This window comes from Trichoderma aggressivum (assembly GCF_033847375.1).
Source record: "Trichoderma aggressivum f. europaeum strain CBS 100526 chromosome Unknown scaffold_010, whole genome shotgun sequence".
Lineage (NCBI taxonomy): Eukaryota > Fungi > Ascomycota > Sordariomycetes > Hypocreales > Hypocreaceae > Trichoderma > Trichoderma aggressivum.
The window spans coordinates 13,234-25,388 of NW_026946376.1; the positions used below are offsets into that span (position 1 = coordinate 13,234).

Here is a 12,155-nt window from a genome sequence, read left to right on the forward strand (position 1 = left end):
GGGAATAAAATAGAAGGCAGGGACTTGCGTTGTGGTAAGATGCCGCGATGGAAGCGCTCCAAACACCATGGAGAACCCGAAAGACAGGAGAAACCGGCTCCGTACGAAGGACAGAACACGGATAGCATGCCGCCGATGTAATTCGAAAAAGGTCAAGTGTGATGCGGCTCCTGGAGTTCCTTGTTCAGGCTGCCAGATTGCCAAGGCGGAGTGTATCCTGATCGATTCAAAGCGCGGACGGTAGGTCGGAACTATGACATGTTATCTCTCGGAGCAATTTCTTCAATTTTGATGACGGGGCTGACGAGTGTCATAGATATGTTCGTCGGAAGAATATACCGCCAAGTGAAGGAGAAACACGAGGCGAAACACCGGCTTCTGTATCACCTCCAAAGGATCCTCCACCGGTGTCTCTTAAAGACCATAGCAATAGTCATGCAACTCTTATCTCTGAGGGTGTCTCGACCGTGGAACCCGTGGATGGCCATTTACTACACGGCTTATCGCAATCCTTCGAACGCCGAGCTCCTACCGATTCCAGTGCTTTGTTTTATCTGCATATTGCCGATCAGAGCGTTCGTCCAACACAACAGCCAATAAATGATTCCATCAGAACTTTCTACGCTGGCGATTCGTTCAGTCTTACTTATGCCATCCACGATGTGCTGGCTCCCTTTTTGAGTCATAGACTCAACTATCAGAAGCGCCTTCATTTTCCTATTGCTGAGGGGTTTGATCCCTCAGACATGGGGCGTGAGAACATTGCTAATGTTCAAGTGACCCTGTTGCGTGAGAGGAACATTCTCCATCGCCTGGGCCCAGATGCTTTGGAGAGGATGCTTGATGTGTATTTCCGATGGTTCCATCCAGCCTTTCCCTTGCTCAACCGGCAAGACTTTCTTCAGAAGTGTCTTCGCAACCAAATGTCCTTGCTAGTTCTGAATGCACTGTTGCTAGTTGCTGCTACAATATGTGACCAGGCGGACATAGCCTTGACAGGATGCAAGAGCAGGCAGCATGCTCGTACAGTCTTTTACACACAAGCCAAAGCTTTGTACGATGCCGACTTGGATCCAGACAAAGAGAATAACGTTGCTGCTGTATTCCTGATGAGCTTCTGGTGGGGCGGATCGAATGACGAGAAGGATTCGTGGCATTGGCTGGGCATCGCGGTGAGCCTGGCACAAAGTCTAGGGATGCATAGATCGTGAGTACCTACATGCACTTTATACCTAGGCAATATTGGATTGTTACCAACAGCTAACACCTTTGGACTGATAGAACTGCCAAATCTCATATGAGCAGTGAGAAGTCGAAGCTCTGGAGGCGCATATGGTGGTGTATACGCATTCGAGATACGCTTACGAGTGGCTCTATCGGTCGACCACAGCATATTTCCCAAAGAGATTGTGATGTAGAGATGCTCGAGCCCGGCGACATGGCCAATGAGAATCTTCTAGGGGCTGAAGAAGCGATTTATGCCTGTCAAATGGCACGTCTATCCATAATATGTAAGTCCTTTTTTGGTTGTCCTATGCCTACACCCAATCTAACAGCTTTAAACCATAGTCAGCAGAATAATTGCGTCGCGATACGCAGCAGTCCAATCAACGAGCCCTACCAAAAAGACCCAACTTGAAGACGATTTGGAAAACTTTCGACAGCAGGTTCCAGCCGCATTACAATACAAAGGAGTCTATGCCGAGACGGGCCAAGGCTTGTGGTCTGCAATGCTTCTCATGGCTTACAAGTATGTAATTTAATCCCAACATTCCAAGTTGCGTTACTAATATTCACCATCACAGCTTTGGTGTGATCCTTCTCTGTCGACCTACAGGTACTGGAGATGAGACTGCCTCAAACTTCTGGGGAGATCGGCCGAAAGCTATGGCTGCTGCGAATGAAGTTACGAGAGTGATGGAAGATATCCTTTCTACCTCTCTCGTCCGCCTCTGCCAAATCCATACGTTCGTGTGCCCTTTTGGATCTCTTCTCTTGAAAATCTTTGGTTAGCTGACCTCCGAGCAGTATCCCTGCTCTCTTCAACTCTCTGTCTATGCATGTCTTCTCTCTTTGTACGTCAGGAGCTATTGGGAGAGAACTTGCCGAAAACCGAGCACGAACATGCATGCTTGGCTTGACTTGTCTTCAAGAGTCATGGCCCGTTAGCGGTTGGATCTTGAAACTATTTGTCGACATTATTGAACGACTTCGTAGAAAGCTTACGAACCGAAACAAATCTGGAGAGCTGAGTATGGTGACGGCTAGCCCTGCTCTTGGGCTTTCACAGCAACAAAAGAGCACTACCCACCCATATAATCAACACTCGGGGACCATGGAGGATATGGGAAGACAATCAAACACACGAGAACTCGATATCGCAGGTGCCATGGACTCAACATCTAGGCCACCTCTGGAGGCACTGGGCGATATTCCTATGTTATCGAACGATTATTCTGCCTTTAGTTACACCAACGCTGAAATGTTGCCGAATCTTTTTGTATTGGATGATCTGTTTTCTGATTTGGATGCAGGTCAAGTGAACTTTTTCGATTTGTTGGAGGTTCCAAACTACGATACTATTGATGGAATCTCTTATTAGGCCTGAGTTTTTCATCTCTATACCTGTATCTCTATGTGTATCTAAGATGCGTCCATATCGCAAGTTGACATCCAGTATGGTATATCTCCATAGTCATTAGAATACAGCAATGACACATGGCGGAGATCCAACAGCCCCGATCACATGAATCGGAGCGCTTGTTAAGAAGAATGACCATCTCTTTACTTCTGCACAAACAACACTCAGCTGCTCCAAATTCCACAGCTCCCCGATTGGAGTTCCCCACTGGCACAGGAGCCACTCATGAAGGCAGCAGTCCTCAGGATAAGGCCAAGCCTCCCATCCCATTGTATCTCCAGCAACGGCTGAAAAGTGCTTGGAGTAGAGCCAGCGAACTGTTTCCATGTTATTTGCTACACCAATCATGTAATGCTGCTGATTAGTTCCGAGAGCTCTAGTAGACTTATCCGCTTGACTATAACGGCAATCAGCTAAGTTTCTTTCAGAGATGGTATGCTGTCATACTTATGCCAACGGACGAATCCAGTTCGAACGATGAAAACGTCTCCTTGGTGGCATTCTGTGCCTTGAAACTTGAGTACTTCTTCTAATTCGGAGACAGGGATCGCATAGGGTGATATTGCGGACGGAGGTTCTTTGCCTGGGTTGTGATGTTCCCACCACCTCAACTGTAATGTTCTTGTCAGAATTTCTAGTTAGACTAGCCATTCCGGTGGTTTAAACTTACCCAGTCAACTAACACTCCTCTGGCAACTATTCCACCTCGTTCACAAACATCTAATCTGGGTTAGATGCCTTGATTGAGAGGGCAATGTAGGGTGTAAGGACTGACTGTGAAACCCATTTCGTGGTGATTTTAATGCATCTTCAATGGACAAACCGTTATAGAATAAGCCTTGTTTCTGTATACTCCACTTGAATAGAATATTAGCACTGAATTCGTATACTCATCTTATGAGTCAACTTACGTGTTTCAAGCTATCCCACTGAGAGCTTGTCTGGGTATTGATTTTGATCTCATCATCAAGCCCGAGGAAACCCTCTGAAGCCATTTGCTTCACATTATGCTCAATGGGAATGCGACCGAAGCCCGGGAATTCAAGGTTATTCATAGGCCAATCCAGTTGCACGTGCTTCCCGGTACGAATCTCAAGCGAGGCATTTCTCACAGTGTCGGCGTTAAGAAGATTGAGGGCTACGGAGTCTAGGTTAGAACTTCCAAGAAGATTATGCAAGGGAGCATGTCTAGCTCACTACCAAGTTCATCCTCCTTTCCATCCTTGTCGAAAAATCCCCATAGACAACCCTGTGGTTGCCCCGGAACAGACGGCAGGTCATCAAAGGGTGGGAAACTATACTTGTCAATCGACATCATGTTGCGTTCGGAGTGGCCAAGCCGATGTTCGACATTCTGGGAGGCTTGGGAACGAGCAGCAGCCTCTTCAGCTATAAACACGAGTCCATCGTGAGCATCGGTGTCTCAAACTTCCCCACATCGATTAATTCACGATTCAGCTGGGGTCTGCGGGGTAAAGGAGAAGCGTAATCCGGGGTAACGGGAGAGAAAGGATATACAGTCAAATTACAGCTATTTGTGAGGGCGAAAATCGTTGGTAAACTCAAGATGCCGAGATTCGGCTTCTTAGCGAATTAGTGGACTACATCCCGGATGGTCCTGAAAGAGGACTTGGGTGGCTGTTACTAGCTTGACATGCGGTGAAAGGGAGCGGTTCCAGTCTGTGGAACTTTGTAAGACTATTTGTTCTCCTTATTCTCTCCGATCGACAGCCTCCCAAAAATATCCTCTTGGATGCTTCATCTCATACGTTGATTGAATTCAGCAGTCCAAATGATTTCGCCGGCATTGTTTCGGATCCTGGTACGTTGCAGTCCTATAGCTTCATGATTATCTTTAAGGCATCAACTGACTATTCGCCTTATCAGATCGTGGCCTTTGTGGCCCTCGGCAGTGTAACGTATGGTTACTGCTCCAGTATCATCGCCACGACTCTTGGACAGCCGTCGTTTATCGCATACTTTGAACTCGATACTCGACCCAATGCCACACAGCTTGAGGGTGCCATCAATGGACTCTTCCAGGCTGGTGGTCTCTTCGGGTGCTTGTCTTGCATCAAGTCCGCCGACTGGCTTGGCCGCAAGCGTGCCATTTTGTTCACCTCCATCATTGCTCTTATTGGAGGCGCTCTGCAGGCAGGCAGCGTCAATATCGCCATGTATCTCGTTTTTCGTTTCGTGACAGGGCTTGGGATAGGTATGACTGTACGACCTGGATACACTTCTTCGCACCACTAATTGTGCCCTTTAGGTTCCATGGTCGTCCTCATCCCCCTCTACCAATCCGAAATTGCACCGCCTCGTATTCGCGGCCTTCTCGTCGGTATGCACGGTGTCATGATCTGTATCGGATACGCTCTCGCCAGTTGGGTCGGCCTTGGGTTCTTCTTTGTGAACGCGTCTGGTGCACAGTGGCGTCTTCCGCTGGCTATCCAGTGCCTCCCGCCTCTGTTTCTCGCTATTGGTATCTCGTTTCTTCCCGAATCACCTCGATGGCTTCTAGATCAGGATCGCCCAGACGAGGCTCTCAAGGCCTTCGAAGCGGTACGAGCAGAGTCTGATGATTCAATGCTTCAGGATAGGACAGCTATTCTGGAAGAGTTTCGCATGCTTAGAAGCCTCATTCAACACGAGAAGATGGCTAAGCATCGATTCATCGATCTCTTTACTTCGCCTGGCATGCGTAAAAGGTGCCTGATTGGTTTTCTTATCTTGTTTGGCTGCCAGGGAACTGCGACCTTGGTGATTAATAGTATGTCATAAACCATCATGAGAAAGGGAAGAAAGCAATTCTGACTCTGCGTTTTAGACTATGGCCCAACGCTATATAAAGCTCTCGGGTTCTCTACCGTTCGTCAGCTTCTGATTCAATGCGGTTGGATTACCGTGTGTCCCTTTGGAAACATCATCAACTCGCTTATTGTAGACCGTGTTGGCCGTACGCGTCTGCTTGTTGTTGGCTTTGCTGGTGTCATCACGGCTCTTGTTGGCGAGTGCATCACTGTCAGTATCTTCCAACGCACAGGTTCACGAAGCGTGGCTGGAGCAGCTGTCTTCTTTCTCTTCTGGCACATGGCTTGCTTCTCATCGACTTCCGATGCCACCTCTTACATCTATGCTTCCGAGATATTTCCAACCCCGCTGCGTGCAAAGGGCCTTGCAGTATCTGTCTCGGGCCTTTTTGTTGCCACCATCATCTTCTTACAGTGTGCGCCAACTGCCTTTGCAGTTATTGGCTGGAAGTATTACCTGGTTTTCATTGGCTGTACGACTGTGATAGGCACTTTCATATGGCTTTATTGTCCCGAGGTAAGTTGTCCTCTGTTTCTCGTTTTGGCGCTGAAATGGCTCATCTCACTCTTTACCGTATTGATGCTGATTATTTCTCAGACTAGCCAATTATCCCTTGAACAAATCGGTGAGCTCTTTGGAGACACGGTTGAAGGAGTATATGATACGGACGAAAAGCTTGATTATGCTAAGAGCAATACTATCGAGGATGTCTCTGCTGTTCTACCTGAGGCTGCTAAGAGAGATGCTGAGAGAGTTTAGCGGTATGGGCATGTCACCAATTTGATTTCGTTCTGCATGCACTTTATTCCTATGTTGAAGCCACTGTGGTTGTTTGCTTGGTAATTTACAATGACCATATAATCTTGTCATAATACCACGATTAATGTAAGGGAAATGCTAGCTAGCACCTCAGTGATTGCATGAGGTTCAAGTGTCAGAATAGAACGCAAAGGGAAACGTTTTATTTTCTCACTTACAGATATCTAATAAAAATTAAATACCAAAGGTGCTTAAATATCTTCATGTATCTGCTACTGCCACTACTCTCTGCTACTATCGAGATTTTTATCTAGTATCTGCTACTACGGCTATGTCTTTCTATAATTAGCTTCTGGTATCATTATTCATCAGTCATTTGCTTTTTTAAAAATTCGCGACGTGTGATGCTGGATAGCATAGCTGGGGTGTTGGCCAGAATTCCCCTTGTTATAAATATGTCCCCATTATCCTTCTATGAAGAGGTCGCCTTACCTGTGCGAATATTATCCAGACAAATAGGGGTCTATACTGTTAATAATTAATTCTGGAAAGTGCCACAGTATCCCAAAGGCCATGGAGAGAAAACCCAGATACTGCGTATATTGGACGTGTTGATCTACACTCCAATTGAAGGGTAAGTTCTGAAGTAATTAACAATGCATTGATCTAGATGAGCAAGAATATAGAAAATAGCTTGGTTGATTGATATAGTCCGAATCGAAGAAGTAGAATCTAACTATCAGCTCATAATCTGTCTTACCCCTTCGTCAAAGGAATGGATTCAGGTTGAAATAGCGGAATGAAACAAGGAGCATTGCTGATGGATTATTATTTTTCCAAAACCCGGCTTACACTGAGTCACGTCATGTGATATTACATGTGCTTCGCCGTTGTCGGTGTGATATTGTGTGGGCCTCTTGGCTTCATCGGACGGAGTAATTTGGGGTAGATTCCAGCCATCTTCATGTAAGAGGCGACTCACGCAACGCCAGCGACATGTATCAGGCAAGATGCGGCACAAGGTCAAAGTGCCCCCATGCCAGTTCTGCAACAAGTCCTTTCTAAGGACTGAACACTTGCGCCGGCATGAGAGAACACGTACGCGATTCTATTCTATGAGACTCCCCATCTTGTTCAATGACCGACTAACCCCGTTGATTTGGACTTCTGGCAGATACCAAAGAAAAGCCCCACGCTTGTATCTGTGGACGGAATTTCTCACGTCAGTATGTGAATCGTTGCCCTTGTAAATCCCATTCTTCCCAGTACTCATCAGCAATAGAGACCTACTCTCTCGCCATGTGAAGTTAGCCAAAGAGTCCGAGGGGCATGGGCCTCTCAGCCCCAGTGTCCCGAATCGACAAAGGAAATCGGTTGACAACTCTGAAACCTCTATGCTGAACTTTGGATCGGCCATTGAGATTAGAACTGATAGTGGTCCAAATACCGATTCGGTTCTGTCTACGAGTGACACTCAAGTCTCCCCTCCCGAGGCTGCCAACCTGATTCCAACAGCACTCACGAATGAGTTGGACATGCTCTGGGACAGCTTCCAGCTGCAACACAACCCTTTTGACCTTTCATTTTTCAGCCCAGAATTTCCCATGAACTTTCAACCATTTGACTTTGCGCCTTCCCTCGATATACAACCGTTGCCAGAGACGACGACACCTGCCAGCGAGGTCTCAGGCAGAGCGGAGGAATCTATCTGGCAGGATGATTTGCCATGTGCCTCTGAATTATTACGCCAGCTGCCTCTCAAAGATTCCACAATACCTCCTCGTCCTAGATTACCCAACGTATCGACTGCTTCCCCGAGTGCTGAAGCATACTTGCCCTCTGCGCCGAGGAACCCGTGCTACATGTCCCCCCAAGACTACGACCAAATTTCAGCTTCTGTTCAAGATAACGCTGCTCTTCTCCCCCTACAATTCCAGCTCCCCTCCAAACACACCCTAAGCAGGTATATCGAAGGTTTCTCCGGGTTTAACTTGCACCGACCTTTTCTGCAACTGTCCACGAAAAGCCTCTCTCAAATGCCTCTAGAGCTTGTCTTCGCGATGGCTGCAATGGGCGCGCAGTATCGGTTTGAGGCAGAGCCAGCCTTGTCTTTATACTACGCCGCGAAAAGCATCATAGATGCGAGACTCAACAAAGTTTCAGCAGCCGTAGTGGAAGCAGCGCGCAACTCGACTATACAGGCAAGGCCAGCGCTCGAAGCCATGCCTAATATTGCGGCGAATTCGGCAGGCCATACAAGCCAACCAGCCATAAACATCGAGACAATTCAAGCCATGATCATTTGCATGTCCCTATGTTCATGGGAGTACAAGAACTTATTGCCAGATGCTTTCATTCTGGCTGAACAAATCGTGCTACACTTACACCAGGGAGATTATCTGTGCCAAGAGGATCCATCTGAAGATGAGACTTGGTTGCAATGGATTCGACGCGAAGGACGCAGACGAACCGTTTTCATCGCCTTTATCCTCTTCAACTTACATTCGATCTTCTATGACACACCGCCGCGGCTCATGGCTCGTGAGCTTTGGTCGATCAAAATGCCACAGCAGGAATCTCACTGGTGGGCTGCCACAGCACTCGAATGGGAGGAAATCCGGCGACGCGATCCCCCCATATGCCGCACTTTTGGTGATTATTACTCGGACTTGGTAGTCCCTCGTGAAGCTCGAGGTCCGCACCATCGAACTTCAGCGTTTGGATGTCTGGTTTCGATTCATGGTCTCGTGCAGCAGATCCAGCTCACGAGGGACACACTATTACACATTGATACGTCGGGTGCGGATCTCGATACAACACCGCTGTCGGAAGACGTCTACATGAAGTTTAGGCGGGCTCTCTGCCGTTGGGATAGCGGCTGGGCTTCGAGCAGGGAATCCACAACACAGCCCATTGCCCACATGGCACCGCTGGGTTTCAACGCCACGGCCGTGTTTCGGATCGCCTGGATAAGACTTTGCTTCAATGCAGTCCCAAGCCGGAACTTTAGCAGCAGAGATCCTGCCGTGATTGCAGCCTCTTTTGCTCGATGCCCCCTACCAGAACGCTCGCCGCGCCTATACTCGGCAGTTCTCCAAAGTGCACATGCGCTCAGCATACCAGTGCGAATTGGCCTGAGATATGCGTCAAAAACCCAGATTGTATCCTGGAGCATTGTTCACAGCATTGCTAATCTGGAATGTGCTCTATTTCTGAGTAAATGGTTGGAGCGAGCGAGCTTAGAGAGCCACTTGTTGCATGATGAGGAGAAGGTGCTGGTTCGCGTCATTGCGCGGATATTAAAAGAAACTCCATTCTTTAATCCCGCCCTGGATGACGAATTCAGCACAACGACGATTAAACAGATGGCGTATTCGGTGTTAAAACTGTTTACGGAGATGTTCAAGCAGTCGCATTTGTTTGATGCGATTGGTTCATGTATAGAGGCGGCTGATCGATATGCGTCCACCTTGGAATGTTATAATGAAATCCAATGAGAATTGTAATTTACGGTAAGAGGCTAAACATATCATTTGTATTACTCCAATAGAAAGGCTTCATCTTTTCATAGTAAATATTCATACCAAGCTAGTTGTTCATGTTCAAAACGTCGTCACTAGGCAAAAGTCCAATTAATTCCTTCGACTCCGTATATGCTCTCTGTATGCAGCGCGTTAAGCTTACACCAGACTAAAAATATTTCGAAGAGCCGTTCCAAACGTTCGAACAGCCACTTCCATATTCTCAGCACTGGACGCCGCAAACGTGAGGCGGAAAAACACGTCGTCCAGAGGCAAATCCGGCTCGGCTCTGAACCAGGAGCCCTTTGCTACTAGGACGCCCCTCTTGAGACACGCAGCGAATATTTCCTCCTCGATATCAAGAGCAGAGTATAGTTTTGCGTTGGGCCGCAAGCTATGGCTAATTTTGATCCAGCACTGTCGCAATCATAATTAGTCCTTGTGCTTTCATTTCTCTTGGGTCTTCATATGTACTTACAAACATGCCTGCACTCGGTGAGTTCCAGCTCACAATCGACTTTGGCAGGAACTTGTCAAACGCAGCCAGCAACACGTCTCTTCTCTCAGTATATTCTGCCTGTAGATGCTGCAGCCAGTCGAGGAATCCTTGGTGACCCCATTTCTCGTCAACTAGCTTATATATGAGAGCCTGAGAAAAGCCACTGGGTCCTTGACTCGCCGTTTCAGCGTGCCGGATGAAACGCTCAATTATCTGCTCGGAGGCCGTCACCCAGCCCATTCTTGCTCCGGGGACGACGACTTTCGAAAAGGAGTCGATGCGCATTACCCGGCCGTCGGTGTCGATGCTGAGAAACGAAGGGGTGAGATTGGAGAGGAATATGTTGGTAAGGAGCTTTGAAGAGTTGTGACTGGGGGTTGGATCGGATCGTAGCTGAAGAAAGTAATAGGGGTCGTCTTCGATGACATAGATGTCGTGTTTCTGACAGACTTTGTATATCGCTCTTTTTCTTGCAGCGCTTTGGGTTGATCCTGTTGGGTTCTGTCCGGTCGGCACGGTGTACAAGACATGTGGTTTTCGAGCTCCCTTTTTCGAGGCGTCCCAGTTTGTGAGAAGCTCGTCCATGACTTCTGGTATGGGGCCGTCGGCATCCATCTTGATACCGACCGTCTTGAGGCCCATTGGGAGAGCAGTCTCCAAGGCAGAAGCATAACAATACTCCTCCGTCATCCACGAGTCGCCTCTGTTCTTATCGCATAACATTCGCAGCGCTTGGTATATGCCAGCCGTGCTCCCAGTAGTTAGACAAGTATCCCAATCAGCATAAAGAGGTTTATGGACGAGCTCTGTGTGTTCGGTAATCCAGCGAATCATCTGGGCTGAACCTGCTGCCTGGCCGTAGTTTAACGCGACAGAGAGGTCAAACGCTGCATCTCCGGATGCGATGTCGCGTAATCCCATTGTAATGATGGATTCCGCTTCGAATAGGTCGCTCTCGGCAGCACCAGGTATCTCGGGAATCGCAGCACTTATAGAGTTGAATGGGAAATAGTCGGGGCTGGGAAGACCGCCAGCTAGTGAAATCATTCCCGGTCTCTTGAGAAACCTCGCGGCTACTTTCAAGATTCCAGGAGCTCGTGCTCGACATTCATCCGTTAGGTGATCTGAGACGGCATCGTTAGAGAGGACGTGTCTCCTTGAAGTAGCTAGAAATGGCACTTACTATCCCATCTCTTTGCAGCCGGCCTGTCGGATGACTTTGTTCACGAGGGTAAGTTACACGCAGTTTACGGATTTACAAAAAGATGAACTGACTCTGGAACACTGCAATTTGAACATGTCGGAATCAGCATAGGCACCCGTCGGAGCCACCATTTTTCCAACTGCCTGTCGACGGGCATCGATATCGGCAATGGTGGGATCCTTCCGGATGCCATTGGTGAGACAAACGCTCGAGTGCCATTCTGGACTCGCCGTATCGTCTAGGAGGATGCCATCTGTAACTAAAGGTGCCATGTTGCTATGTGAACCCTTGGCCATGTCAAATGAACTACGAGGAGATGGGACTTGCTAGTTTCAGAAGCTAGAAAATTTGTTTATAAAGGACAGGGGGGCTTGGGGTCTTTATTACCGTCTTATAAATCCATCTGCAATGATCATCACTCTGATGTCTACTTGCTCTGACTCACCGTGCTCGTAATGAAGTAGTGATATGGGGCTGCTCTGTATAAGTTGAACGCGAGTTGGGGTAGAAAAGATGCGTTGGGGTAGATTGACGAATCTACTCCAACAGTTGTTAATACTACCGAGACTCTCGGCCTTACAGTCGAATGTACACTGGAGACATTAATGAGTAAGAGTTTCTGACTCCTTAACAGGTCGCGTTGATTGGCGCTTATGAAGGAGTCTTGATAAACGAAATCTAGTCTATTAATCTACGTGCAGGTCAAGTGGAGGACAGAAA

General features: G+C 47.8%; 5 protein-coding genes across 5 annotated transcripts; 3 read left to right on the forward strand and 2 right to left on the reverse strand.

Moving 5' to 3' along the window:
• Positions 1–67: 67 nt before the first annotated feature.
• Triagg1_3404 (transcriptional regulator family: Fungal Specific TF) lies at positions 68–2,602 on the forward strand (the record flags this gene model as incomplete). Its single annotated transcript, XM_062897693.1, has 6 exons — positions 68–240; positions 317–1,207; positions 1,282–1,511; positions 1,570–1,750; positions 1,806–1,967; positions 2,029–2,602. The coding sequence occupies 6 exons, from the start codon at positions 68–70 to the stop codon at positions 2,600–2,602; spliced, it is 2,211 nt and encodes a 736-aa protein (XP_062757393.1).
• Positions 2,603–2,698: 96 nt separating this feature from the next.
• Triagg1_3405 (uncharacterized protein) lies at positions 2,699–3,959 on the reverse strand (the record flags this gene model as incomplete). The annotated part of the gene is made up of 4 exons (XM_062897694.1): positions 2,699–3,038; positions 3,089–3,252; positions 3,553–3,779; positions 3,839–3,959. The coding sequence occupies 4 exons, from the start codon at positions 3,957–3,959 to the stop codon at positions 2,699–2,701; spliced, it is 852 nt and encodes a 283-aa protein (XP_062757394.1).
• Positions 3,960–4,433: 474 nt separating this feature from the next.
• Positions 4,434–6,211, forward strand: Triagg1_3406 (uncharacterized protein; the record flags this gene model as incomplete). Its single annotated transcript, XM_062897695.1, has 5 exons — positions 4,434–4,463; positions 4,529–4,856; positions 4,911–5,411; positions 5,469–5,968; positions 6,050–6,211. 5 exons carry the CDS (start codon positions 4,434–4,436, stop codon positions 6,209–6,211), a joined length of 1,521 nt encoding a protein of 506 aa, XP_062757395.1.
• A 1,394-nt stretch (positions 6,212–7,605) lies between these two features.
• Positions 7,606–9,708, forward strand: Triagg1_3407 (uncharacterized protein; the record flags this gene model as incomplete). Its single annotated transcript, XM_062897696.1, has 1 exon — positions 7,606–9,708. One exon carries the CDS (start codon positions 7,606–7,608, stop codon positions 9,706–9,708), a length of 2,103 nt encoding a protein of 700 aa, XP_062757396.1.
• A 91-nt stretch (positions 9,709–9,799) lies between these two features.
• On the reverse strand, positions 9,800–11,731 carry Triagg1_3408 (uncharacterized protein; the record flags this gene model as incomplete). Its single annotated transcript, XM_062897697.1, has 5 exons — positions 9,800–9,827; positions 9,896–10,149; positions 10,211–11,355; positions 11,415–11,448; positions 11,507–11,731. The coding sequence occupies 5 exons, from the start codon at positions 11,729–11,731 to the stop codon at positions 9,800–9,802; spliced, it is 1,686 nt and encodes a 561-aa protein (XP_062757397.1).
• Positions 11,732–12,155: the final 424 nt, after the last annotated feature.